The 27,926-nt window shown below is 37.3% G+C and overlaps 2 protein-coding genes across 6 annotated transcripts; one reads left to right on the top strand and one right to left on the bottom strand.

Moving 5' to 3' along the window:
• Positions 1-585: 585 nt before the first annotated feature.
• card11 (caspase recruitment domain family, member 11) lies at positions 586-22,256 on the bottom strand. 2 transcript variants are annotated; one of them, XM_020927185.2, is made up of 26 exons: positions 22,115-22,256; positions 21,005-21,114; positions 17,130-17,335; positions 16,548-16,685; positions 15,485-15,661; positions 14,239-14,387; positions 12,675-12,854; positions 11,997-12,143; positions 11,788-11,913; positions 11,496-11,705; positions 10,722-10,883; positions 10,265-10,337; positions 9,873-10,030; positions 9,654-9,766; positions 9,535-9,575; positions 9,333-9,456; positions 9,031-9,232; positions 8,277-8,403; positions 7,957-8,197; positions 6,646-6,730; positions 6,457-6,549; positions 4,102-4,216; positions 3,795-3,977; positions 1,782-1,903; positions 1,558-1,673; positions 586-892 (listed from the first exon to the last, which is right to left on the bottom strand). In XM_020927185.2, the coding sequence occupies exons 3-26, from the start codon at positions 17,323-17,325 to the stop codon at positions 688-690; spliced, it is 3,483 nt and encodes a 1,160-aa protein (XP_020782844.1). In that variant the 5' UTR covers positions 17,326-17,335; positions 21,005-21,114; positions 22,115-22,256; the 3' UTR covers positions 586-687. The 2 variants fall into 2 exon arrangements, with proteins under 2 accessions (XP_020782844.1, XP_020782845.1); XM_020927186.2 differs by having other exon boundaries at positions 10,265-10,334.
• On the top strand, positions 22,215-27,672 carry ap5z1 (adaptor related protein complex 5 subunit zeta 1). Of its 4 annotated transcripts, none has more exons than XM_055159974.1 (18): positions 22,215-22,355; positions 23,100-23,237; positions 23,554-23,734; positions 23,823-23,973; positions 24,054-24,160; positions 24,248-24,425; positions 24,568-24,621; positions 25,071-25,208; positions 25,355-25,392; positions 25,464-25,626; positions 25,720-25,898; positions 25,980-26,122; positions 26,195-26,313; positions 26,384-26,511; positions 26,576-26,673; positions 26,761-26,893; positions 27,001-27,215; positions 27,296-27,672. In XM_055159974.1, exons 1-18 carry the CDS (start codon positions 22,285-22,287, stop codon positions 27,546-27,548), a joined length of 2,487 nt encoding a protein of 828 aa, XP_055015949.1. In that variant the 5' UTR covers positions 22,215-22,284; the 3' UTR covers positions 27,549-27,672. The 4 variants fall into 4 exon arrangements, with proteins under 4 accessions (XP_055015949.1, XP_055015951.1, XP_055015950.1 ...); XM_055159975.1 differs by lacking the exon at positions 22,215-22,355 and adding an exon at positions 22,373-22,853; XM_055159976.1 differs by lacking the exon at positions 24,568-24,621.
• Positions 27,673-27,926: the final 254 nt, after the last annotated feature.

The raw sequence follows: 27,926 nt of genomic DNA, 5'->3' as shown, positions 1-27,926 counted from the left end.
ATCTAACACAAACCAATTACTAGAGGATAAAGAGCATTTGAATAATTACATGCTTTTACCTGGTGTTACACATACCTCCATGAGACTGTAATAAACATGTAGAAAAATCACAGTCTGGTTAAAGACACATGCACGCCTCATTAGTGGCATTTGTATAACAGTTTAAATCACATGCATATAGGCCCCATGCTAAGAAGCATCCCACATGTGTGTGTGCACATCACTATATCCTCTGCAGATTATGTGGTGCTCTGAAAGAGGTGAGAGCAAATCCCCTTCTGGCACATGCGTTTTCAGACTCAAGCATCTGCTCTTTGCAGAAATGATATCATTTTGGATGCTAGTTTTCTGAATCTAAATGATTATGGTTAATCAAAGTAGCCAGCTGCTTTCTTTAAACCATGTAAAAAAAAAAAATAGAAATGTGTTTAAGAAATGTTAAATGGTCTCATACCACCAGAAATCCAATGACCAATTCAGATTTGTATGTTTTAGTGTGCAAGATTCTGTAGGCATACAGAACTCATTATAGCTGTGAGCCACCAGAGGTCCCTAGACCCATAAAACTAAAGACATACACAGTAATTCAATTGTATCAGTTTATTTAAAATAGAAATATACAAAAATATGTGCTACTGTTCAGATTATGATACATTTTGAGATGTTAAAACATAAATAAATATAATTTTATAACAAGTCCTGCTCCACCCAGATGGTCTTTTTCTGTTCCTCCACTATCCTGTCTTTGATGACCTTGACCAAGTCATCCAGGCTTGTCCATGAGTCAGGCTCCAGGCTGGCGTACAGACAGGGCATGCCCTCTAGCTCCTTCTCTTTGGCCCGGCATAACCTCACAAACTCATCTTCCACCTCAATGCGCACCGGCAACTTCCTGTGAAGGCAGGAAACAGGAAGGAAGAATTACTGAGTGAACCAAACTTTCTCATACAATACGTCTCACCAACCACAACTACGTCAAGCAATTTACAAACGCAATTTAAGTGATCAAACATAGCCATAACTTTCCATTTTTCCATTTTCTACACACTCACATCATCATGGGACCAGGCTCCCATCAGACCCTGTCCTTTTTTATTAGGTCAACAGCTTGATTGAAAGTTAAAGTAAACTATTAAACAACTGAAGGTTTGGGTTTAGGTTAAGGTAAATAAATTAGCGAAACTCAGAGAAACTGGTTTAGTGAAAAGGCACAGTAGCTGGAAATACGTTCTGACTTCTGAAGAAAGGATGTTAAATATGTCTGTGGAATAATGTCAGAATTTACCTGTGACCGAAATAAATCAATCAATCAGTTAAAATGATTGAATTACTAGTAGTCTATATCAAGACTAAATTGTTCCTTCATCCTGTAGAACTGGTATAAACTACTGTAAAAAACAAATCAATGTATGAGTTTGTATTTATTTTAACCTATTACTGATCTTTAAAGCAACATGAGTACTAGTATAATCAGCATTACCTTCGAACAATAAAATATTTAACTTGAAAATTACTATAAGAATGACTGTATTCTCACATTGCTCTAAAAGGACCAACCTGAGTTTCTTGATGTTTCTTTCACAGATCTTGATGTAGATAATGATGGGGTAGATCTCTCTCCTCAGCAGGTCTTTGACACAGTTCAGCTCAGCCTCCACCAGACAGTGTTTGCCCTAAGAACAAACATCATCTTACCCCATATGTTTACTGCGCTCACGGCTGCGTTGTATTATGGATATTTGACATTTCAGAGTCAGCACCTCTCGCTCGGCTCTGCTCACCTTTGCAGCGATGGTTTCGATGTTTTCTCTCGTGATGCATTCGTACGCGCCCTGCTTCTCTGTGTAGTGAACGAAGGGCTCCACGTTTTGTTTGAGCTGAAACTCATCTTTAGTGAACGTCTCTGCAAAATAAACATAAAAAGTTTAAAAATTATTGACTCATCCTTTTTTTTAGGAAATATGCAGAAGGGCAACGGTTACATAACGCGTTTCACAATTTCGCAATTACACATTATATTAGATCATTTGGATCAAGAGCAACCAACTAGTAAATACATAAAGTTCATATTTGGCGATTCTCTAATTTGACTTTATTTAGTGGGATAATACCTGTTGTAAATATAAATGATAGTTTTACAGCAAGGAGGAAGCAATTTATAAAGAAAAGTTGAGACATATGTTAAAAATAACAGAAGTGCAGAGTTCTTTTTTAGATTTCTAATTTGATGACACTAGGTCTAAACATTTTGGACAATTTACACGAGAAGCACATTTTTTCCCACATTTTAAACATTATTTCAGCAAAAAATTTGTTTTTGGATCCATTTTTATTTCTTAAATAATCATTCCTGTGAACATTTTAGGAGTTTTGGCCCAGTCTATGACATGGTTGCTAGGTAACAGTTATGGAAGTCCTTAGGGTGATCATGATTTCCAACTAGAGAGTAAAATTTGAAACCTAAAAAAGTGCCAAACTTAATAAAAAAAAAAAATAAATTTAAATATAATGATTAGGGGTGTGCAAAAATATTTAAATATCGATATATCGTATGGTTTAACTCTTTCCCCCATGAAGACGACATTTGACGACCCTCCCTTGTTTCCTTAATGACGTCTTTTGACACCTCCGCTGTATCACTAAAGACGTGATTTGACAACCGTTACAAATGGCTCAGTTTTTCACATGTAATCAAAGCTGTGATAGGTGGGGGCCACTACAACCCATACATACTAATATATGTATGGGTTGTTCCAAGTAGGCGTGTGATGATACAATATCGATATCGTGGGCTGCTGTATCAATATATCGCCAAGAGTATTTTTTGGTATATTTCATTAAATTATTTTGTTACATTCCTACAGTTTTGTTGCTTGTTCAGAAGAAGGAAACTCATTCATGTGACACACTTTTTTAATGATTAAAATGTGTATGTTTCATATGAACTTTGCACAAGAAGTGGTTTACCAGACTTTAGTATCACAGCCATGATTTAACCATAATTTTTTATTGAACCGTATCAAATTGATGTGAAATATATTATATAGAATCGAAAGTACACTGTATCGAGATATGTATCGTGGCCTATGTATCGAGGTATGTATCGTATCGGCAACTTCTAAATGATACCCAGCCCTAAAAATGATCTTAACTGTGTCGTAGTCAAATCAGTACTCCAATCTGTCAAAGGTACTATAAGCACGTATTATATGTCCACAAGGCAAAACACAAAACTTTAAAGATGCATTCTGTAACTTTTCTGATGTGGGGTCAGCTACCTGAGTGTTTCCATATCTATTTTGCGTTTAACTGTGTGTGTTTTATTACTCAGAAATACCTACACTCACCTCTGATCTGATCTGTCACTTGGCCTTGGCGACGTCACTTACTGTCTCCATGGAGATAGATAAGTTTAATGCTTTACTGTGTAACATTCTATAAAACCGTATCATCCATGGCGAGAAGAAGTTTATAAGATGCTTCACTATTATCTGCTGTTGCCTTTAAAAACACTACACTGTTATTTTAAATGCCCTGTGACATTAAAATCCGTTCTGGTGCGAGCAAGGCCTGTTATGACATTTAACGCAACAGTTTTCATCTCTTAAAGACCATCTGAAGTGTCACTCTTCATTGTTATTATCATGTAGGCCATCTTTCTTTCACCCTCTTGAGGCTCTAAAGTTACCGCTCGCACAATACATGACCTACATCGTCAGATCGCCTCGTTCACCCTTTTTGACTTTTCCTTTCTTTTGATTCTCTTTCTATTGATGCTCTTTTGTTCTACCCACCTGGTTTACAGTTGCTAAAGTCCACTGATCCCGGTGTGGTGAGGATTTTGTTAATGACAGTTTTGGCTAACGTGATCGGCGTGAATAGGACCGGTCGCCTCCTCTGGGTTTTCTGCGGCGTGACTGGGCTGTAGGGGATGAGGTTCAAACTCCGACAGAACTCATTGTCTGGGTCAGCAGTATCTGGGGTCAGGAAGTAATGAGGTAGTGTTAATATTGAACGCCGAGAAGACAGTGGCACAGGGCAGTTTTATTATTACAGTCCTCCAGAGGATTCTTGTAATGAGAGGGATGTTGTTCTTCTCACCCTCGGGTCGGAGCATCTCAAAGCTTTGTCTGGGCAGAGTGCCACCCGAGTTTACGAGTCTGACGCGCTCGCTGCTGTTCATGCGCTTGTACTTGATATCCACCCTGCTGACAAACTGCACAGGCAAATGTTCTTTTACAACACTGTTATATGAGAGCAGACTTTTAAAAAAATAATAAGGGTCCCAAACATGCACAGTCTATATCTGTTACCAGGGATGTGACAATAACCAAAATATCATGATATCGTATCATCAGAACTCTCACAATAATCGAATTACAAGGTTTTTCACTTAAAAGTATTAAAAAAGAGGGAACACTCACTTTATTTAAGCACTTTTAAATCTTATTTCTTTGGAATATAGCAATATTTATACACACTGAAGACTGGTCAAGGTAATTAAAAAGGAAAAAAATAGCGTATATACAATTCTCTCCAACAATCTCTCCAAAATATCGCAATAATTATCGTACAGTGAGAGGCATATCGTGATAACATCGTACCGTGAGATTTGGATATTGTTACATCCCTATCGATTACGTTAAAACTGAAGTACCCGTTTTTCATAAATACGTAAAGGATAGTGCACTGGCCAACAATTGTATGCATGTATATACTAGGAATGTGCAGACTATACTAGATTTGTGAGAGCTGGCAACAAGGTCGATATATTTAAATACCCACATCCTCTAGTCAAACCTAAAAAACATGCACCAGGGGCTAGAGGAAGAAATGAGCTCTGGTGGTACAGCCTGGCACAGTGCATCTCTCCTGTTAATGTTTATGTATATTGTGCACTGTCCCTGTCTCATAAATAAACTAAATAAATAAATTTACTGTTTCAAAATTCCAAACTACCAATATTGAGATGGGGGGAAGGATTGTTTACGTTAATTAGAATTTTATCTGTAAGTAAGTAAAAATCTGTTATCAAATAGTTACAGCTTCATACTATATTCATATTTACGATAAGTTTAATCCTAAAGGTGTAACTTTTTGGTTGGAGGTTTGTCACCTGCTTGTTTCTATGGAAATGTCATTGCACTGTCTGGAAAGTTCCACAGTATGACATTAAACAGCTCTACCTTACATTTATTCAATTGGAGGTGGTTTTATAGCTCAAAAATACCCAGAAAAACAGGCTTTCTGACTGTGAGCGACGTCGCCTCTCCACAGATCTGACCTGTAACTTGGTCCGGTTTGGGCTCCATGATGATAGAACGGTTTAATGCCATACTGTGAAACATTCCAGACAAAGCAATAACATCTCAATGAAGAAAAGCATTTGACGAACCTTCTCCCAGAAAAGTTACACAATGCACTTTTAAGAAGATGACATATGCATATTCTCCAGAAAAACAGCTTGTCCTGATCAGAACATGAAATCATCAAATTGCCCTAAATAGATGAAATCTGATGAAATCTGCATTATAAACATTGTTTTCTTGGTCAAATAAACAAAACAGCCTATTTTATCATTTTAAGAGAAGATATTTTGTCTATCGTATCAAAACATATATAACTAGAAAAGCACTCAGAGAGCGCAGACCTCCGCCAAGGACTACCCCCATTTTTTATATAAATTGCGATAAAATCAGTCTTCTGGATCAGATCCGGATCAGCCTTTGGAATATGAAAGAGGATCCCATTGTCCATCCCTGGGTCAAATTTCATGGGGTTTGGTCGATAATTAACCGAGATATTGAGAAACAACATTTTTGGCCCCATTTACCACAATGTTAACTAAAATTTCAAAGTGATCCAGAATCCAGGATTTCTTCCGGATCACCCCCAAAATGAAATCAGTTCTTCCTTTTCACATTTCCAACAAAGCCTGAAAATGTCATCAAAATCGGTCCATAACTTTTTGAGTTATGTTGCTAACAGACAAACAAACAAACAAACAAACAGACAAACGCCGGCAAAAACATAACCTCTTTGGCGGAGGTAAATATCAAATTATTCTAGTGAAGATACCACATGACATCACAAGGTGGAACAGAGTGTTTTCAGTTTAAGAGAAGAACTCAGCCTAAATATTAAATCTGTGTGAAAGAAACAAACCACAACTCCAGGTATATTTGTAGTATATTACTATAGAATCCAGGTATATAGTAACTACTTAATAAATTCAGAAAGTGATAGCATAATTCAGATGTTTCATTATGTTTTTTGATCATTTGAAAGGATTTAATATGGCAAGTCTTATTGTCCAAAAGCTCATAATGTGTGTAGATTTGGCTAAAATCTTATCGAAAACTTTGAGTTTCATCAGTGGGCTGTAAATCCAGTATCCTTCTTGATAAGATGTCCAGTTACAGTGCTACAGTAGAAATAAAACAGAATAGTGATTACCTGTATTATCTGTGCAATGAAGATACTAGCTTTGGACAGGCGAGGGCTGGTTTTGTCTGAAGAGGAACCCGGCTCTTCTGCCAGAAAGTTATTCTAGATACAAGCAACACACACACGATTATTTAAAGTGAAATATGACATAAAATGACATCCTTTATTATTATGAAAGACAATCATAAGTTTCTTTACTCTTGCATTGCGATTGATTTCACCTTCCTCCTTCCCACCTCGAATGACCAACTTCTGTATCTTTATCAGGAGCAGCTGCTGAGCCCTGGAGGAAAAGAATCATTTTGTTACACATCTTAAAATCATGATTTGATTGATTTGATTTATTCATTTATGGCTTTAAACCTTTTACTACTTCTTAATGACTTTGATCACCTGAAAAATCTGAATAACTGGAAAATGAAAGATCTGAATAACTAGAAAGAGCTAACGATTCTGATTCATGGTCGTAAGTACTGGGTGCAGACTTAATATAGAAAGAGTCTTCACACCAGTACTTCCTTTTCAACGCTCTAACCCTGCAACAAAGTTAAGTGTGAAAACTTGTGAGGGGGGCTTTTTTGTAAGGATGTTCACATGTACCACAAACTGCAACCAGCATGCCTATAGTCTGCTGTCTTTTACTATATAAGTGAGTAGGTTGCATTGTCAAAGTAAAGGGCATAAGGAGAAAAGGGCAGTAAAAGGGTAGCAAAAGTACAGGACTATTTTATGGGGTCAGAATAAAAGTGCAGTGCAGTTTGTTGAGTATACCGTACATCAAAAACAGGAGATATATATATTTACAGGTTTTGGCTTTCATTTGATCTCATTTATTTAACTGACAGAATACCTGAAGGTAAAGGTTCAAAGGGAGCAGTCCTTCAAAAGAAAGAAAGGAGAGAAAAGGGACTTGCATTTATTAAGTTAGTAACTTTTTTGGATGACTTCCATGTTTCTTTTTTTTTTTTTCATTTTAGCAAAATGATCTACAGAGAGTGATGTTGATGTATTTTCTTGCTCCATAGACCAAGAAAATATGTCTGTGGATATATCAAAAACAAAAAATAAATCTAAACTTGTCAAATCTACTCAAAACAGTACTCATTTCGAAAGCAATTTTAACTTGTAGCAAATGGACTTTTATGAACTTTTAATCATGGTATAACAATGATTCCTCAAAAATATTCACGCCCATTTTTTATTTTACTTTAAAAAAAAAAAAATTTAAACTAAAAAAAACTGACTCAGGGTCAAACATGTAGGGTATAAATGCTGCATAGCCATATTCTATTCTGGTCTGTGGTTTTAAAGAGAAAGTCATGCACCAGTTTTTATTATTAACCCTTTTATATTAATACTGTGAAAATGTAAAATAATGCTGTATGTGATCTATATTTATGTTATTTATATATTTATATTAGTTTTATTTAAGTGTAGGTATTCCGTTTTTTTTATGATATCATTAACTATTTGTACTACATTTCACTGAGCATATATACATTTTTTTACCTGGAGTTACATGGAATAGTTCCTCGTTCGTGCAGGTCCTGGCCGGTGTAGGGGTCCACCCGCGTACACAGCCACTCACAGCGCCCCTGGTGGCGGGTGTCCAAAACGTGCACCACCTCATCACATCTCACATTCAGGGAGCAGTTCTCTTGGTTGAAAATGTTGAGATTGGCCCGAATGTAGAATGAATCTCCAGAAGCCAATGTGCCTTCAGCTATGTCTCGTTGAAGACGCCGATAAGCTGGAGGGAAGCGTAAACGTAAATAAATTAATGACATAATAAATAAATGTATACTTCATGAGTGATTTCATTTGCGTACCGTCATAATTGGATCTGTAGTGTAGTTTGACAGGGCCAGAGCAGTGCTGTAGTGTCCAGTGAGCTTCCTCCTGAGTGCTGGTGTCCAACGACACGCTTTGGTTCTCTCCTCGTATAACGCCTTCCAACTATTCAGCCAACCATCAAGAATACAATGTTTTTAGTTCACTTTTTGTGTGTGTGCAGATGAAAAGCTGGCAAAACACAACAAATCAAACCATAAAATCATAAGTTGGGTTGGGCAGGGCAACATTTTGTGATGTAATGTTCATTTTAACCGTGAAGTGCAGATGTTTCCGTCTGGTTTGTGGTTAATATATCCATTATTACTTAATCTATCCAGATGAAACAAAAACTAGCATCAATTCCAATGTCTACTTTATAAGAAAAAAATTACTGAATTTATCATTTTAATTTTAAAAAGATGTGTAAATGTGAACCATGAACCAAATCCTATTATTAAAATGGAATCACAATCACAATGCTTGTCAGAATTACCGTAGCTATTTTTCCCAAATTGTCCTATCTGCATTATTCAAACACAAAGGCATGTTTTCCTTCTTGCTCTCACTTTCTGGTTAAAAAGACAAATTTGTGGATTCAGTCTTTTGACCAAAAATTAAAACCTTCAGCATTTTCAAAAAACAGCAAATTGCTTACAGAGTTGTATAGGCCCCTGCCAACTATCCATCTAAAATAATGACATAAAATTGTAAAATATCTTGAGCACAATCAATTATTTGACACTAACTCACCATTAGAAGGTTGTGTCCCTCTCTTAGCCCCGCCTGCTCAGCCCCAGACCCTGTCTGGATAGAGGAGATGAAGATCCCACTGTTATTGCCACCAACTAGTGTGATGTCCCTTAGCAAGTTGTCTCCGAGCAGCGACACCTCCTGCACTGGTTTTAAAGTTGGGCTGATTCTGGTAATTGAGGACAGAGATGGACGAAATGGTCTACACACACACACACACACAAAAAAGAAAATCAACAAACCAAATTACAAACAAATCCATATATAAAAATACATCAATGAATATGTTTAATTTTAGTTACCTTTCTAGAGACAACTTCCTGAAAATATTGGTGACCTGCTCCAAGTCGTACGTGTCCATGCTTTCGGACTGATGGGAGGAGGAAGACGAGTGAACAGAAGATGGACCATGATGCCCCTCATCATCTAAAAATAATTTATAATAAGAACTATTAAGAATAAGAATATGGAATTAAATATGTACTATGTTTAAACGTTACTTACCTAAATCCATTTCCTGGTTATCACTATCAAAGTCTGAATGACTGAAAGACATGAAGAAATCAGATTTTTTTTATTATCATGTCATTAAAATATAAATTGATATAGTTGTTTGTGTGTACCTGTATCTTCGAGGATAGATGTCACTCTCCTTTTCTTTTTCCCTGCGGTAAAGTGATGCCTTGTCTGGTGGCTCAGGGTTTGTGGACAAGATGCTGTCATTTCGATATCGCAACTGACAAATTCATCGAAAAAATGTAATAAAGTTTCAATAAAACGATGTTCATATTACACATTCACACAGGTAAAGTAACGCAGGGTTTGAATGATGAGGATCTTACCATATTAGGCCTGTCCACAATAAAAGGGATGGGCTTTGGCGATGAGGAGAGGGTAGAAGCAGAGATGGGAGGAAATATTGGAGAGATTGGTACACTAGGAGACGACGGTGCAGAGGTGCTAAGGATGTTGATAGGTGTCTCCAAGAAGTCTCCATTGGCTAGCAAAATGAAAAATAAAAAGGGATTCAAATGTTACTAAGATATACATATATTTTATATTAAAACAATTATTTAATTTTTCTTCATTCAAATGTGTAACCACAGCTGCAAGGCAAAGAGAAAGAAGTGTTTTGTTCAATACCATAACCACAGTAAAATGGTAGTGGTAATGAGGAAACTTACAGGTTTATTATATAAGATTTAAGTGTTTACGAAGAATAAAGAATAGATACCTGCTGTCTGAGTAACTTCTGAATTAGAATGATGTTCTTTGCAATGAAACACCGGTGACTTGACTCTGATCTGCTGGAGAAAAATCACTTATTAAAAAAAATGAACAAACTATTTTAATCCCAACTCTAAACAGTCAGACTCAGCCCACAAGCCTATGCATTACAACACGATCAATGTGCATTCTGATAATAAAACTACTGTACATTTGATCAGGTTTGTGAAGTTGGTGTGCACAGTTTTATATCCTGCTTTTGTAAACTTATCTTATGAAAAATGGTTATACAGGAGTGGTTAAGAGGTCTGCACAGAGCTTCGTGGTTGCGTAGGCTTGTGGGCTGAGCTTTGTACAAAAGGTGTGAGGGTTTGAATTCCGGGACATAATGACACATAAAACCACTTCAGGCATGTTTTTTTTAACATTATAACATGGTAGAAAACTCAAGAAAAGTGTAATACCCCTTCTTTAGCTTTGATGTTGGGTCTGCGCTTGAACCGTTGCGTCTCAGAATTTATCTTGTCTTCTGGAGATTCGTCACTGGACCACTCTGGTTGGCCCGGGGCTGCTTTAAATTCCTCCTCTTCTGAGATGCTCTTCGGTGCAAAATCTCTTGGTAATGTCTGTGTAAAAACAACCAGCAAATTAGTATCATATCATTAGTATTAAGGAGTATGCATCATTAAAGAAGACATATTGTTTGTTTTTTTTCAGATATTTAGTATTAAACTATAATATAGGTAGGTCATTATTGTATATTTTGTTAATTGTAAACTGCAAAATTGATCCAAAATGACTTATTTAGAGAAAAGGCTACACTGACTTCCTGTTCAAAAGTGCAGAACTAAAAGAAGTTGCCTCCTCATAGGGGCCTTACACCATAGCAAGCGTCAGATTTTTATCTACCCTCTCCACACACCGCAGCCCAATGTGTCAGTGTCATATATATATATATATATATATATATGATATATATATATATATAATAAAAAGTCAAGTCCACAGTCTGACATTTAAAAAAAAAAAAAATTTTTACATAATCACAAGTAAGTACGGAGAAGTGGGATGCGATTGGGACTCGAAATTTTTTCACTCAAGCCTCTGAATCAGTGCAATATGGGATGATTCAAACATGCATGAATCAATATAAATACAAATTTGAGTGAAGTAATGATGAGTTTAACCATTATAGCATGGTTAAAAGAATCATAAAAGTCAATAAATAAATGAAGTACCATGTTTTTGTCGATCGGGTCCAGCAAATGATCCTTGCCCAGCCGGCGTAGTCGAGACTCCAGCGTGATAATCTTGGCATCTTTGTGAACAATCTCTATATGAAGTTCATCACTTTTCTCCTCCAACTCCCTAATCTGCTTCCGATATTTGTCTTTGTCAATCAGGCATTGGGAAAACTGGTGCTGGGCCTCATCTCGGGCTCGGAATGCCTGGGAACAGCATTAAAATAATTACACAAAACAGCTTACGCCAATATGATAAATATAAATACACCCATGTGTGACTTTGCACCTGGTCTCTCTCTTTCTCTACTTCCTCTAACTGTATGGTGATGGTGTCCATTCGGTTGCGGTACATTTCACAGTCTTTTTGAAGTGTGGAGCATTTGAGTTCCAGTTCCTCCTTCTCCTCCAGATACTAAGAGCGCCAGACCAAACACACCCATGTATTAACTTCACATCAGTACAAGTTATTACCTACAGTGCATTTGTTTTAAGCACCTTGTCACGCAGTTCCTCGGCCTGTCTCACTTCCTCTTGCAGGTTATAAAGGCGGTTTACCAAGTCCTGGCGATCCTCCAGAGCTTCTAACCGATCATGCTCCAAAATGTCCAGAATGGTTTTGTCAGAAGTGGGGACTATACCAGGCTGTAACACATAAGTTACACATAAATCTGGGACTCACAACCACAACGGCCCACAGAAGAGAGGAAGTCGCGCTGTCATGGTTTCGAAATTAGGTATCATAATGTTCCCTGTGTTGTTATTTTACTTGGCCTGAACAATACACAATGAAATAGTACAAGTTCATAGAGTATATTATCCTATTAATCATTTACCCATGACAAGAGATAAAATAGCGGGTGGGAGAAACTGCAGCACCAGTGAGCATTATGGTAAGAGTAAATAGCTAATTTTAAAGGTATTTAGGATTCCCATATTTTGACTTAATTTGGTGCGATAATACCTGTTAGATTTACACTGATCAAGAAGTCATTTAAACAGAAAAGTTGAAAAATCCTTTGGAAATTATAGGAAGTAGTGATTTTGCCATTTTATTTTGTAAAATCTTAAATATAATAAGCTTAACTGCGTTTTAGTAAAATGAGTAGTTCAAGCAGGCAGTTTGAGGCAATATTGGCAAAAAATAACCAGAAAAACTCTTGTATGGACCTGTACCTGTATGATGGACTGCAGCTCCTGTACTTTGATTTTGAGCATCTCGTTCTCCCTCTCCAGCTCGTGGATTTGCTCTCTCTTGGGCCTGTTCTCGATGTCGTTCTTCAGCTTTAGACTCTGCCTGCGCTCCATCTTACACTCCTCCTCCACCTTATTGAGCCTGTGCTTCAGCTGGTCGATCTAGAAGACGCACAAAATCACACAGTTGTTGATATTTACATTCACGTAATATGATATCATTCTAAAATCAATGCAGTAGTTTCAAACTCAGCTGGAGGACAGGTCGTACTTCTTTGATGGAATTAGTCATTTGTAGATTTGTTGATCACTATACCATGAACTAACTACCACCAAGAATGCATGGTTAGTGTCTACATGAAGCATAAAATGAAACAAAGTTGGATGTCTTCTCTGTCAGCATAAATGAACAATAGTTAAAATATTTTTTCACAATAGCTTCAGAAAGTTGTGCCATTATTCAGCTCCAAAGAAATGATTGTTGTCAGATGAAAAGACTTTAAACCATAACATTTATGGCAACTTTAAGACAATCCCAAACAAATAATGATAAGGTTCAACATTTGGTTTGGACATTTCTTTCAAAAACAGTGAATCCTCCACCAGTTAAATAGGCCACTGCCCTCCATCTGAAATTATGACATTATCAAATTCTAAAGCATGAACACAGCCTATAAGCAGGTGTAATATGATCTGTGCACAGCAGCACGAGCTAGCTCACTGTGTCTCAAAACAGTCACTTTTATTAAACCATAAAACAACAACCTATCAAAATGTGAATGAATTATAATAAAAAGTGTCCAATTATTCATTTTAGCACAACTTGGCAAAAAACACATAGAAATAAAATTGGACAGGAAGTAGTGATGCTAACAATGGGCCTCATTCATGAAACGTTGTTACGAACTAATTTGTACTTAAGGCCTTCTTACGAACATTTTTGGCATTCACAAAACATTTTCTTAACTGCGAATGTTCTTCTGGAAAAGCAATCCTACGAACAGTCAGGAGCACTCGTAAGAACAAAAATTCTACTGTTTTAGAATATTATTACTCTGATAATGCAATTAAAAATTCAAATTCCTCCATGATTGTTATATATATTTCTTAAATTATTTCCTCAAAACATATGACTGTGATCCAATAACATTTATGAGGCGCTTTATAGAGCATGTGGTCTATTGGGTCTAACAGACTTCATACAGGCTGCAGTGAGCCTCAGTCTGTCCCAGCCCCAGTGCCTCCATATGGGCCTCCGTTACAGCCCTGGGCCTGGTCACTGTACTGGACTCAACACCCCCCTTCATCCCCTGACCCCCGACACAAGGGAAGGAGCCAGAAGCACCTGCCTGCTAACTTCCTATTAGACTTCATATATATAAATGGACAAAACTAACCCGCTAACTTGCAAATAGGAAGTTCGTATTCATAATATAGAGCCTGGCTCTAAATTTGACTGTTATGGGTGATGTCACATTCACTTAACCCACTTCTTTATTTGGTCTGTGGCAGAGAACCTATGGAGAGTAAGGTAATGTAGTTGTACCTCAAGCTGGAGATCCCTGCTCCGCATCACAGCCATGTTCTTCTCCTCACTCAGGGCAGCGTACCTCATGGCAAGTTTATAATTTTCATCCTTTACTCTGAGTAGCTCATCACTGTAGGCATTTCTCTCCTCTTTTAACTTGTTGAACCCTGAAAGAAATCAAACAAATAATACTGCAAGTTATTACAGCACATTTTTTATTACCATAGTGGTCCAATATTAATCTATGTAGAGTAAACACTGTATTGAAATGACTAGATAGTTTCAGAATGACTTTTCGTGGGAGATGAATGGACATGTGCCTTTCTATAATGGGAAGTGTTGTGCAACTTTCAGAAACCAGAGCACATATCTTACATTAACCTCATATGTGCAACTAGCAGCCAGTTCACTATTTTCACTGTCAGAGCATATGACTATCCCAAACTACGTAACTCAGTAACACTGAGAAAATACTTACTGATACTTGGCAGCTGATGTTATCAACATTCCCTCACACAAAAAATGACAGTCACAAGCAACAACAGTATTTCAGAGTCACTCACACCTAAACATGACCGTGAACACTCGTACTGATCACAGGCTCCTGAAAATGTGTTGTTTAAATTCATTTAGCTTTTTTTTTCTAGAGTTTTCAGACAGTTTGTGTGTTTGTGTTTTTTGTGTTCATTGTGTCACCATGATAACTAATGAACAATCCACCATAGAAATACATAGAAATACATAGAAATACAAAGTAAAAGTAATGCAAAGTATCAATAAGCAATATGTGAACAAGTCACAACAATCTCAGCATTTACTGCGGAAAAACTATATACTATAACTACTATAACTGATCACCGTTTCAAGCTATACCTCTATGTATTCAGTTTCCCTACAGTCAATGCAATGGTGTTGAGATCAATCAATAAGAACATGATGAAAAGCCTTTATCAGTTGTTATCAGCTGGTGTAGCTTTGGGACCCACCTCCAAGCTATCATTACGAACTCCAACATAATCAAAATATTCATAAAATTTGAATGAATAAAGTATTTAAATAATCATTTCAAGCCATACAAATAAATCCACTGAACAAAAATTTGGCCCACAAACCATGGACACTTGATTCCCATCAGTTCAGAACCACTGATAGAGATGATGTAATGAAGTCTGGTTATACGCATTATATTTTGATTAAGATTCCCAGTACTATGAGGAATGTGTTTTTATCACTATTGTGTTGATAATGATTAGAGGGTGCGTACTCTGTTGGAAGGCCTGGAGTTCCTGGTTGGCGAGTCGTAGCTTCTTTTGCTCATCCTCCAGCGTGCAGTTCTTGCTCCGGAGCTCTGCCTGCTGTAGAGTCTTGACTTTGCTCTGCGCTTGAAGCTTCATCACCTCGTTCATTAGGAAGTGCACCAGGCCCTCGTGACCTTCCTCCACTAGAACACAGCAGCCAAGTTCATATAGGGACAAAATATTCACATTATCAAGGCTTGTTTTTAAACTGAACTCTAAAACTGGCAGAAGGTTGGATCCACAAGGAAAACTAACAATTACATAATGAGAAATAACTTGAATAGGTCCAATAAGACAGAAAATGATAAATATAATAATAACTTTTGACACACTATTCAAAATATTTAATTATGTACATGAAGATTTCAAAATCAGAATTACTTTTATTCATTCATATACAGAGGTGGGACTTGCAGGTCGTGACTTGGACTCGAGTCAGACTTGTGTCACTATTTTTAGGACTTGAGACTTGACTTGATGAAATGGACTAAGACTTGGGACTCGATTTGGACTTGAAGGTCAGTGACTTGGGACTTGACTCCGACTTGAGGCCTGTGACTTGAGAAGCACTTTTAAATTTGAATTCTTTCTATTCTGACCATATGATTCACTCTAAGTTTTTGTCAAGACATTTAAAAAGGAAAAATTTGCATTTCTACAACTCTTATATACTCTATAAATACTCATATATAAATATACTATGATTTTATAAGTGTAATTTATCTTAAAATACATATAAATTGCAAAAATCTAAGTACTTTGGTTTAAAGACTTGAAATGACTTGAAGCTCAACGCAGACGACTTGGACTTGACTTCAAAATCTCAAATCATCAAATCTTTTCTCTGGAAATCATCATATCACCGTCAATGGTCTTAGTTAGTAAAACCACACAAAGAATTTCAAAATACAAGTGACAACATTAAAAAACCACAATGCGCATTTCATTTGTGTAAGACTTTTTAAGACATTTTCAACAGATGGGAATTTCTCTGCTTGCATGTAATAATAAGGTTTAAAGATGTCTGACCTACGATGGTAGAGAAGCGGCGCGTGGGTTCTTTTCCCGTCACTAGTTTGTACAATTCGGGATAGTACAACTCAAGACTCTCCAGGAAAGCCCCATATCCACGCTCTCCTTTGGTCTGGAGAATGTCCAGCAAGCGGCCTGATGGGAAATTGAGTCAAAACATTGGCAACACTTTTAATTGCTTTAACAACATGAACAAAAGGTCCTGTACCCGATTTACCCCATTCTTCTCCTCATGTGTTTAAGCAGAATTTGTCTTTCCCAGTGTGGCATATGGTATAAGCCACTCTTGAGATCAAAATAAGTCAACTGCACTATCTGCATCTAATAATAAAATGTTTTTTATTGTCCGATAATCAGGAACTATGTGTTAACTTCACTGTGATGGCAAAATTCTGCTTTGACTTCTGCAAGTTGTGAAAAGTAAACTCATTATGGTGAATAATTAGGATTCTTGGAATGCATAAGTGTTAAGTAGTTATATTTCTGTATCATTTTTCCATGATTTAATGAGGCTAAGTAAAGTGTAGTTATTATAAAATGGCATTTAACACTTTCTATTGCACTTTCTACTGCACATACTTGTACGGTTTGCGTTGGACACCAGGCGAAGGGAGTTGAGGACTTCATCTTCATCCTGCTCGTCCAGGACCTTGCACTGGCGCAGATACGGAGTGAGTTTGGAGGGAGAAATGTTACGGCAAAGCTCATAGCGCTTGCAGTCCACTTTTTCCCACACACACTCCTCTTCAGAAACAACTGACTGACCATTCTCCATCTTAGACACGCTGAAATGCAAATATGAAAGGCGCTTTTTTTAGAAATACGCAAAATGTTCACTATAAGATTTCCTATAAGAACATTGTCAAAAAGATGCATAAAAGGGTTGATGAAAATTAATATTCTCCAGTAAAGGTAAGTTAGAAATGTTATGGTCCATTGACTTTTCATGTAATACTTGAACAAAAGACAATACAAAGACAGTATCGTCTTTGTAGTTGGAGGGGTCTTGTAACTCTCACAAAGATACTAAACACTATATAATCTGTTTGACTCCATGTTGCTGAATACACAAAAGACCTTTGTGAGCTGCTCTCTGATGATAAATTGACATTATCATGCTATCGCGGTACCATGAAAAAATATGAAATTCTACTCCCACATTTTTTTCCTCTCTTGTAAACAACACAAGAACAAGCTTTTCACTCTCCAACCTACACTCCTGCTTGTTAATATCTTTCCATACTTTCTCAGTCTCCACCTGCCAACACACACAGGTCCACATGTGATATTTGCATGGTGTTTGGCTTGTGGGAGCTTATCCATAATCATGCATTGTACCATTAAGTCAACAGTTAGGCAAATCTCCCGTATACCTGCTGTCACTAAAGCCAGCAACATTGCATAGTTTTAACAGAGAGCAAAAGGTTTCATTCTCTAGCCTCAGATTTGGATAGGAATATCTCATGACATTTGCCATTTGTGCATTCCGGGAGTATCCCATGTAGAAATCGTACACCGGGCCCAACACTGAAGCTATTATTTTGTCCAAAACTGCCAGAGTCATTGCAGATAATGAAAAGTGCACAGGCAGTCTATAGACACGCACACTCAAAACCACACACGTGTTTCCTCTTCTGTTATTTTAGAGTTCTTTACCGAGAAAGAACATCCATGCTTCCTCTTTTTCAGACCAGATGCAAGTTGTAAATGGGCTCACTTCTTCTAGCCTCTTCCTGTGGTTGTGCGATTAATCCAATATAGTGCTTTCCCCTTTTTGGAAATAGACTAGACGTGCACAAGTTATTTACGGTCACAAGATGAGCTGTTTTCATGTCACATCGTAATCATGACATAGTTAAAAATGGTCAAGACAATGAATATGCTTAGTGTTGGTGAGATTGGCTGTAATAGTCATGTAAAAATTACGCATCATTTTATTTAAATTAGGTTTATTAGGTCTATTTATTTAAATTGCTATAAAGGGTCTCTCTGTGCCAGTCTCAAGTTTAGTGAAAAGTACAGGGTAACATCAGAGAATCTAGTGAATTTCCATATTGTCAATAAATTTACTGTACAAAAGGAAGAGGGTTATTTGAGGGAAAAAGTATGATAAATTATAATGAAGACAATGTATTTTAGTCTAAGCGGTTTCCAGTTGTAACAAATTATATGATGTTCCATGTTGTATAATTGAATTTGATCAAATTTTGAACACGATTACACATTAAAGGTGTACTATGTAACTTTTTAGTGGAGCATCACCCAGATGTGTCCATTGTTTTTGCTATTCCAAGAATTTTCCACAGAATGGCATTAATCTTCTATATCAGACATGCCAAACTCAAACAAATTTGGCCCGCAATATAATTATATTTGGCCTGGGAGCTTATATCAAATATGTATTAGAGTTGGCCTGCCAGCTACAGATAGGCTATAGAGAGATTATTTATTTAAAACTGTGTTTTTTATTTTATATTTTGCTTGTTCTGGATTCAATGTTTAAGCAAAACTATTATTAAACATTTATTTAATAAGAAAACGTTACATATCTCGAAAGAAGAGAAAACATACAGATGTTGTTGAAATTTTTCAAAAAATATTTACTTTGGTCCATGACTTAGTCCCAGTTTTAAATTTTGGCCCCCTGTGAATTTGAAATTGACACCTCTGATCTATATCTTCACAGAGACAAGCAGGTCAGAGACAAACATGGCACCAGGACTTCTCTTTATGGCAAGCCTGAATAACACAATCATGTTTAATGTTTAATGGAGCATACCAGGCCAAGCAATAACATCTCCATGAAGACAAACTGCTCACAGAAAAGTTACACCTGGAGTGTTCTATATCTTATTAATTATCTTATTATCTTATTAATCCAACAGCTGTGTGATTTATTCAAGTTCTACTGAGTGGAGACAATGCCACCACATCACCAAACATATGACTCAAAATGGGCATGCTGTATTGTGACCCATATCCTCATTCTCTTTTTCACTGTAAGATAGCCGTTATTTGTGCTACATGAATAAATAGGCTAAGCCACAGACTAGACTGAGAATCCTTTCATTTGCTAAATTACAGTGTAACAACCCAACCACTAGCACGCTGAAATTATACAATCAAACGGTTGACAGTTCTGTACTACCATGACAAATGACAAATCAATGTTAATCTGCAGGAAATCAATACTGTTCCAGGTGCTATGCCCAAGTGAATTGCAGCCATGTTAAATGTGGAGTACAGAATACATTATCACATACTGTAGATCCGGTATCTATAATGAAACCAGGCTGCTAAAAAGAAACTCACTTTATGCAAACAATAGCTGCAATGTGTCAATGCTTCAGCTTTTACATTGTTATTTATTGCTGTGGTATTTATTGCATACCACTGTAAAGAGTTTTTTGCAATGTCCACTATTTCCAGTATGAAGTTGTACCTGCAGTGAATGAAAGCTTATCTTTCGTCAGTATTCAAATCTGATTATTTGCAATATTTGAGTTTCACACTGGCATAGTAAAAGTTATCAAAGAATTGTGGAAAAACAACATGTCTACACAGCACTGCCTATTGTTATCGTTGCTCGTTGAATTCCAAAACTATTTAATCTTGTCTGCCATGTGATAAGGGAGCTGTTGGGAATTGCAAAATATTGTGCAGTCCAGTCATAAGTTTCAATTCTCTTCACTTCTATTGCACCAGCTAATCAAAGAGTTTCACCCCTGCAAGAAGTATCAGAGTAATCTATTAATGAATGTTACAAAAATGTTACAAAAATACATACTTGATTTTAATACTCATCATGATAATAAATAAATAAATAAATAAATATGTGATATACTTTTCAACACAAAATAATATGAGCTGCATTAATACCTTGAGGTTTTGTAGAGGTTCAGGTATACCATTCTAAAATTATCTAGGAAAGGTCCATTCTTGTCCTATTTATGCTCAGTAGTGACAGTTTTTTCTAGTTTTAGTTTTGATTAGTATCCGGGAGCCAATTTTTTACTCTATATACTGTAGGTTCCAGTTCAGTTTTAGCTTTATAGATATTACATTCTATGAGAAGCATCATCATGCCCACTATAGTAGTGAGATAATTCTCAGCAGCATTGGGCCTAAGATAGTCAATACTTTAGTCACAGAAACTGAAGGGATTTTCAGTATCAGGTTTTATTTTTCAATACAATTTCCAGTTGTGAGGACATGTTGGTAAGGAAACATTGTCAAAATGTTCCAATACACTTTACTATGTTTACAGTTTACTATGCCTTTCATGATGTAATTGTATTGTTTTGTTTATTTTTTTTTTAATTGAGTCACTTTACCACAAAACATACCCCTAACCCTGCACTGTACTCCCCCTACCTTTTCTAGTAAGCTCTAACCACATAACTGACTCACAAGGTTCAGCTCTCTACTTTTTGCAATAAACAACAACTGAGTACCTTCAGATGACAAGGGGCTCTAGTTCCATTCGGCAGTCACTCAAATCCACCAAGGCCAGTTATAGTCCAGGGGTTGTGTGCAGGTTCACTGCAGCGGGCCAGGCAGGGGTCTGATGAGACATACGATTGGTTTAAGTTTAAGTATACAACACGCTCATAAAGACTTCATTGTTAAACTCAAAACACTATAGGAATTTGATACAATGGTTTCAGGTAAGAGGAAGTAAAATGGAAAGGTCAAACGTATATACAAAAGGGGCAACAATGTGTGCGTAAAGTTGTTCTCAAACTGTGGACCAGGTGCTCCACGTAGTACACTGGCTTCTTCTTATGACTTCAGGAGGGATTTGCAGTTTGTTTGTTTTGTCTATCTCTTTTTAAAATATCTATATCTATTTTTAATACTTGAGAAAAAACTTGGTTTACAGGTGTACAAACAATGAACATTAATTTAAAAGTAATATATAAACTACACAGGCATTTTATCAAAAACATAGAAAGTAATGTACTCTTACAGAATGAATTCCCACAGCTGTGTCTTTTGTTTTACTTTTCACTATGAGCTTCTGTCCCCTGCACCTGCTGCTGGAATCCCAAACATTTTATGTCCAGATAATACACTCTTCATGATTGAGAGTCTGCAGCACCATGCCAATGAAAATGTTGCAGAAGCCAAAAGGAACTGAAGTACAAATCCAGAAGATAAAGCCCCTTTAAATAAAATGAAAGATGTTTGGCCTGCAATTCCACTGTGACTGTCTTAAGTTATGTTTTTGTGAATTTGATTTGGTTGATGGCCATGCTTTTGTATCCGATAGTCTAATGATGTATCATATCTGAATGGGACGGTACTTTGTAATAAGATTTGTTCCCCACAATTAGCAAAAAAAGCAAGAAAAACAATTTCATGTTGTCATTATGCCAATCAAGAAACAGCCTAGAGAGAGCCTATAGGATTTAAGGTTTTAAGTGTCACTTAAAAACCCCTAAAGAAATCTAAACTCCATATAAGGACTTGTTAGGTCTAAAGTTTAGATGCAAAGTGCAATCTAAATTGCACACGTGAGATTTGTTTTCTAAAGTCCTAAAGACTTGCTGTTGTTTGCTTACCTGCAAGGTGGTTGTTACAAAGCCCGGTGTGATTTGAGATTATCCTTGTGGACTCACGTTCTCTTAAAACGATGTAACGTGATTGATATTTGATGACATCGGTCCGTTTATCCGAAAATCAAGTTGTCTCCATTTGTACAAGGGAAAGGATCTGAAGACCAAAGCCGGGCATGGGACGGCTGTGTGCGGGTATGACGGTGAGACAGAAGAGGCGGGATGGAAATAAACTGAGTGCACTGAGGTGAGGAAGAAGAACGCCCCGCTGCAGAGGCTGTGAGAGCTGTTAGTTTCAGCAGACTGATGCTTATTTCGGAAACTTTGGCTGTTGTGGGTGTCACTTTCACCAAAAAGTGACTAATTTAATTTGTAGTTTACTTGTTGCTATATTTGCTTCATGGACCTTTTGTTTTGTGAGGGAAACCGACATTTACTGGGGATTGAGCTCTTATATTTGAAGCATTTCATAATTATAGAATAAAATAAAACAAAATTAATTACAATAGCATACAATAAAATTTGCAATATACATTTATCCGTAATTGTTTTTTGAGGGTTACTCTTTAAACGAAGGCGGAACTAAAGTCTCAGTCATGTGATTTCCTTCAGGGCTTGGTTTCGAGCGCACTGTTTACATTGGTGCCGTGGAGCTCTCTGTTCGTTTTGCGTAGAGTGGAGATATTAATGTTTCTTTTTTTAACATGTATTCCCACGGATCTGAAAGTTTAATAAAACAGGCAAGGTGAGGAAAAACGTTTGAAATATTATTAGATTTACTTTGTGTGCGTATGCCTTTACTTCCTTAGCTAGGCTAGTTACTGCTACAAAATGCTAATGTTATTGTTTTGCATTTGTCATTGACAGGTTTTTGTCTTTGTGCACGTTTGATGTAGCTACTTTATTCAGTTTAAGTATTGCTCTTGTGCAGATGAGTTATCACCAATTATACACGAAACCTCGTTAGCTTGACATGTCGTGTTATTCTCAGGGATATCCAGGAGTCTGAGCTGCAGAAGTTTTACAGTAGATTGTTAAAACTGCTCCAGGGCAAGGATCTTGGACACGAGGCTGTGGACTCACTACAAAGACTGCACCTCATCCTGTCAGCCACAAAGTTCACTAGGAAGTAAGATACAATCATGGATCTCACTTGATTTTCTGCTAAACCTGTGCTGTTTTGTTGACACTTTTAATTCTTGCAAAATCTCTTTTGGCATGAGTTACCCAGTAGATAGTTGAAAGAGATTGTTGTAAATCATAGAAATGTATCAACCATTCTTAAAGCAAGTACATGCTCAAACAATCATATTTATCTTGGCACTGATAAACAACATACAATCACCGATAATTACTTAACTAAAATGTAATTATCTGTATGCAAATTATATGTGTGTTCAATGTGCTGTCAATATGTTCATGGTTTACGTTTGTTCTGTTAATAGATTGCCTCCAGAGCTTCACAAAAAGATTTTCTCACTCCTCTCCTCACCTTCGGAGCAGTTTCAGATCCTGGGCTCAGCTGTGCTTAGAGAAACACTGCCACTGTTTGATCAAGATGTGAACTGCATCCAAAATAACCCCAGTGTTTTGAATAGCCATGTCGCTGGTTTGCTGCTTGCACAGGTGAGCAGATTCATTGCATGAGTTTTGTTTGTTAATGTATCAAAGCAAAAATGTAAGTGGACTAATGTTTACTTCTTAACCTCCATAGACCAGCTGCTCAACATCCCTGTTACCTTTCTGTGCTCAGCTTGTGCGCAGTCTGGAGAGTCGACATTCAGAAGCACTGTCTCACTCACAAACACACACTTTGCCAATCCTCAATAGCATTCTGACACATCGGCCTGAATGCCTAACAGAAGGTAATGCATAAATACCAGTAAGGTACTCATAAGAGGCAATATATGGTTTCTAAAACATTAACGATGATCACCTGTTACAGATCAAGTGACAATCCTGAGTAAAAAGCTTGTGGATTGGCTACGTTATGCCAGCATCACTCAGGCAGTGTCCCCTGGTGGATTTTTCTCTGGGAGTCGGTCAAGACAGGTGGACATATCATAAATCAGTTTTTGGTTTGTTTTTTTTGGGTGGGATTTTGTTATGAAAGCTAAAATGTGCATTTATCTCTCTTAGCCTTGCCCTATTGCAGAGTTGGATGGCACCGTGTCTGGAGATTTCTTTACAGTGTTGTGCGTGGGCCAGGGATTTACTGAGGACCAGTGGATGAATGTCCACTCTTTTTCCATATTGCGCAACTGGCTTCTCACTTACCACTCTGTTTCCAATTGCAACAATACGGCAGACACAGCAGGTATGACCTGTCCAATGAAATACATCATTATACCAATTACCTGCAACCAAAAACAGATTCTAATGTCACAGCTGCAAAGACTAGCTAGTAGCCTTCACTGTTTTGCCTCAGTTATTACATGCTCTGTTTTCAACACCTCCAGCAACCAGGCTACAGTACAGCCTGCCCATATCCCACTCACACTCTCTCCCCACTGGTAAGATATAGTGTCTGTATCACCTTTGCATCTTTGTCTTTGAGAAATCTGTATAATCTAAACCAATTATTTTCTTAACTCATGGGCAGCGAATCATTATTGAACATGTTTCATGTGGCTTTAATGGAAAACTGTTCCTAATCAAATTTGTCACTGGCTGAAAACTAATTATGTGTGTTCTTCTCTTTCACTCGTGTGTTAATACTGTTTTGAGTAATATGAATAATTCACAGTGGTGTGTCATGGTGATGTGGCAAATTTGGGTTTTAGTTATGAAAAACATATGTTAATTTCTGTCTGCTTTTCTGACCAAACATGTTTTTGTGTATTCAATTTGTTAACATGATTATATTGTTCGATACAAATTATTCAGTCATTGTAATGTGACAGTTTCACCATGACTAGTAGGTTTTGGACATACAGTAGGTCCTATAATTTCTCTGTTGCAGATGATCGGTCTGTGGATGGGTCAGTTATCTCCATGGTTTCAGCCACTTCATCTTCTAGTCGCCTCCTTCCTCCAAAAGAACGTCTGAGAGAGAAATCGTTCCAGTACTGCCAACGCCTCATTGAACAGAGTGATCGCAGTGAGTCTCTTATGTTTCCAAGTTTGATCATACGACCGAAAGCCCTGTCTGTATATTCATTCATCATTTTGCTTTAAATTTATATGTTTATGTTAAGCTGTATGATTACAAACAGATGATAATATACATAAATGCTTTTTTTTTAGAGGCACAAAGAAAGGCGGACAGTGATTTGCAAAAAGCCGTAAGTCACAAAAATCTTTAAAATCTATATTGTTTCATAATAAATATTAATTTCTCAATATTTTTGTGTAGTGTCTTGTGGAAGCAGTGTGTATCCTGGATGCCCTGTGTTTAGAGGACTGTTCTCTGGTTTACCGAGTGTTCCCGTGTATAAAGGCTCTTTATGGCCGCCTCAGCTCCGACTTGTCTTACGCCAGGGTCCTGTTACCAATCGCACAGTTCTACTTCAACCATGGTCTGTTACTAAAGTACATTTTAATGACACCTGCTCTTCTCTTCTCTTCTCTTCTCAATAGTATATCATTATTGTTTGCTGTTGTGTGTTAAGGTGAAATGGCGGCAGTGGACTGTGAATGCATGTGGCAGCTAGTGTTTAGCCGTTTCCCTGCTGAACTTTTCAATGACCCCCTCCTGGCCCACGAGTTTCTGCGTTTTGTTCGACAAAATATCCAAAATATTCCAGCCAAAGTGCCACAATACACTAGATCATTCCCAAACTTGCTCAAGGTGAATAGAACACAAAAATGCAGGACTGAGTAAATTAACATGTAATATAATATAGGCTTCTTTTTTTTATTGTATTTTTAGTTCTTGGCCTGGGACAGTCCCGCAATGGTAGATGACTATGTAGATTTGTTGCCCTCTATGGTGACTACTGGAACTGCAGTGGAGCTGTTGCATACTCTGCTCGACTTACCTTGCCTTTCTGCCACACTTGTCCTACAACAAAGGTATTAAGCTCTTTACTGTCAATATTTTGCACTTAAAAATACCAAAGTTTCATTTCATATTGTGTTGCATAGGTCTGTTCTGCTGCCCATAACTGAGCCGAGCACTCGTGGTATTCAGGCCATAGATGCCTTTAGAAATCCCACTTTCCGAGGTCTTTTTCTATTCCTGCTCAGAAACGAGGCAGGCTCAGGTAATCATGGCTCATAGGTGTTGTAGGTCACCAAAATCAAACCAGTTTAATGACTTTTAAAATATTTTAGGAGATACTATTGACCGACTGAGCGTCCTGCATGAATTACTGGTTGAGTCTTCTGATTGGCCGAGAGTGGTGCAGTGTGCGCAGACTGTTCCTGTACTGTTGCATATATTTTTCAACACTGTTATTAAGGTGGGACATTAGTCATTTTATGTGACATGTAAAACTGTACTGTATATTAATAAGTGTTCTTTAGGTGGCGAATGAAAAGCTTTTAGCCCAGTTGATTCTGGTGCAGCTGGAAAGAAGCAGTCTCCTCCTCAAAGTTCCCAACTATATGAATGAAATTCATAGGTGAAGTATTTGTTGTTTTTTTCCTGGGGCTTTATACATGTTACGCATGACCTTTATGTCCTGACTTGATCTATCCATGTCTTGCAGAGTGTTCAGCTACCACCTGCTGAAACTATGTAAACTCCACCCTTCTCTTGTAGTCGACCAATCACATGAGCTGCTGGATTTTGCTGGAACCACATCCAATGTCTACAATAAAGAAGAAATTTACACTCATGTTGTAAGAGAGTTACTTATTTACAAAGCTAGATCATATTTGTGTGTGTTGGACTTATTTCAGCACATTCGATTTCAGCCCTGTAAACTAAACACTAGACTGTTTTTCAGGTGTGGGTGCTTGGAGAGTACCTCTCTCTTTCTTGTGACTCCCGCTGTTCTGTTAGACACATCACTTCTTGTTTTGAGGCGCTGGAAGCTGTGCTGTTTGAGATTACTTCCTCTGCCCCGCCTCCAGGGGGCATGTGTCCTAACCCGAGAGTCATTACAACTCTGATGAGTGCTCTTGCTAAATTAGCATCAAGGTCCCATGACCTTATCCCAAGGTTATTCTTGATATAATAAGTATTTGTCATTTGCATTATACTTGAACACTTAACTTTATTGTAACTGTGCTTCATTTTAGGGTTTCTCTGTTCTTCTCTAAATTACGGACTGTATCCAGAAGTGGCTCAGTGGCTTGGTGCTCAGATGATGATGACCTAGTTGCCATAGTAACGAGAGGGGAGGAGCTATGGTCATTGTTGAAAACCCCTGGTGTGGCACAGAGCGTTTTGACGCCACCCCCTCACGTCACAAAACCACAGTGGCACAGAGACATTAATGTGGCCATGCCTCTGCGACTGCGGACCCTCACCAGCCTCACGCAGCCTCAGTAACTCATGTATGCTGCCCTACCTCACTGTGGTGCACTTTTGTGAAGGAAATGAACTAAATCATTATTATGTCAAATTTGGTTTGAATATGAATTATGATGAAGCATAAATACAGAGAACAAATTCATCATTGTATCTATTTTTAATACAGTATTTGTATTACAATCTCAAAATTACATATTACAAAATAGATCTTTTGATTAAAAAATATCTTCTTCTGATTAAAACTCTACCTGAGTGTTTTAAATACAGAAACAGAAAAGCCCAAACTGTGATCTACACATTGCTTGAGTCATGAAACCAATGAAAATAAGAGCTTTAAGAATCTCTGTGAGACATAAAAAAAAATACACAAATGGTAGTTTTTAGTGTTGAAAAAGT

The sequence above is a fragment of the Boleophthalmus pectinirostris genome, unplaced genomic scaffold, assembly GCF_026225935.1.
Source record: "Boleophthalmus pectinirostris isolate CB_2022bp ecotype Guang Dong unplaced genomic scaffold, ASM2622593v1 HiC_scaffold_2826, whole genome shotgun sequence".
Lineage (NCBI taxonomy): Eukaryota > Metazoa > Chordata > Actinopteri > Gobiiformes > Gobiidae > Boleophthalmus > Boleophthalmus pectinirostris.
This window is presented reverse-complemented; position numbering and strand designations above follow the sequence as displayed.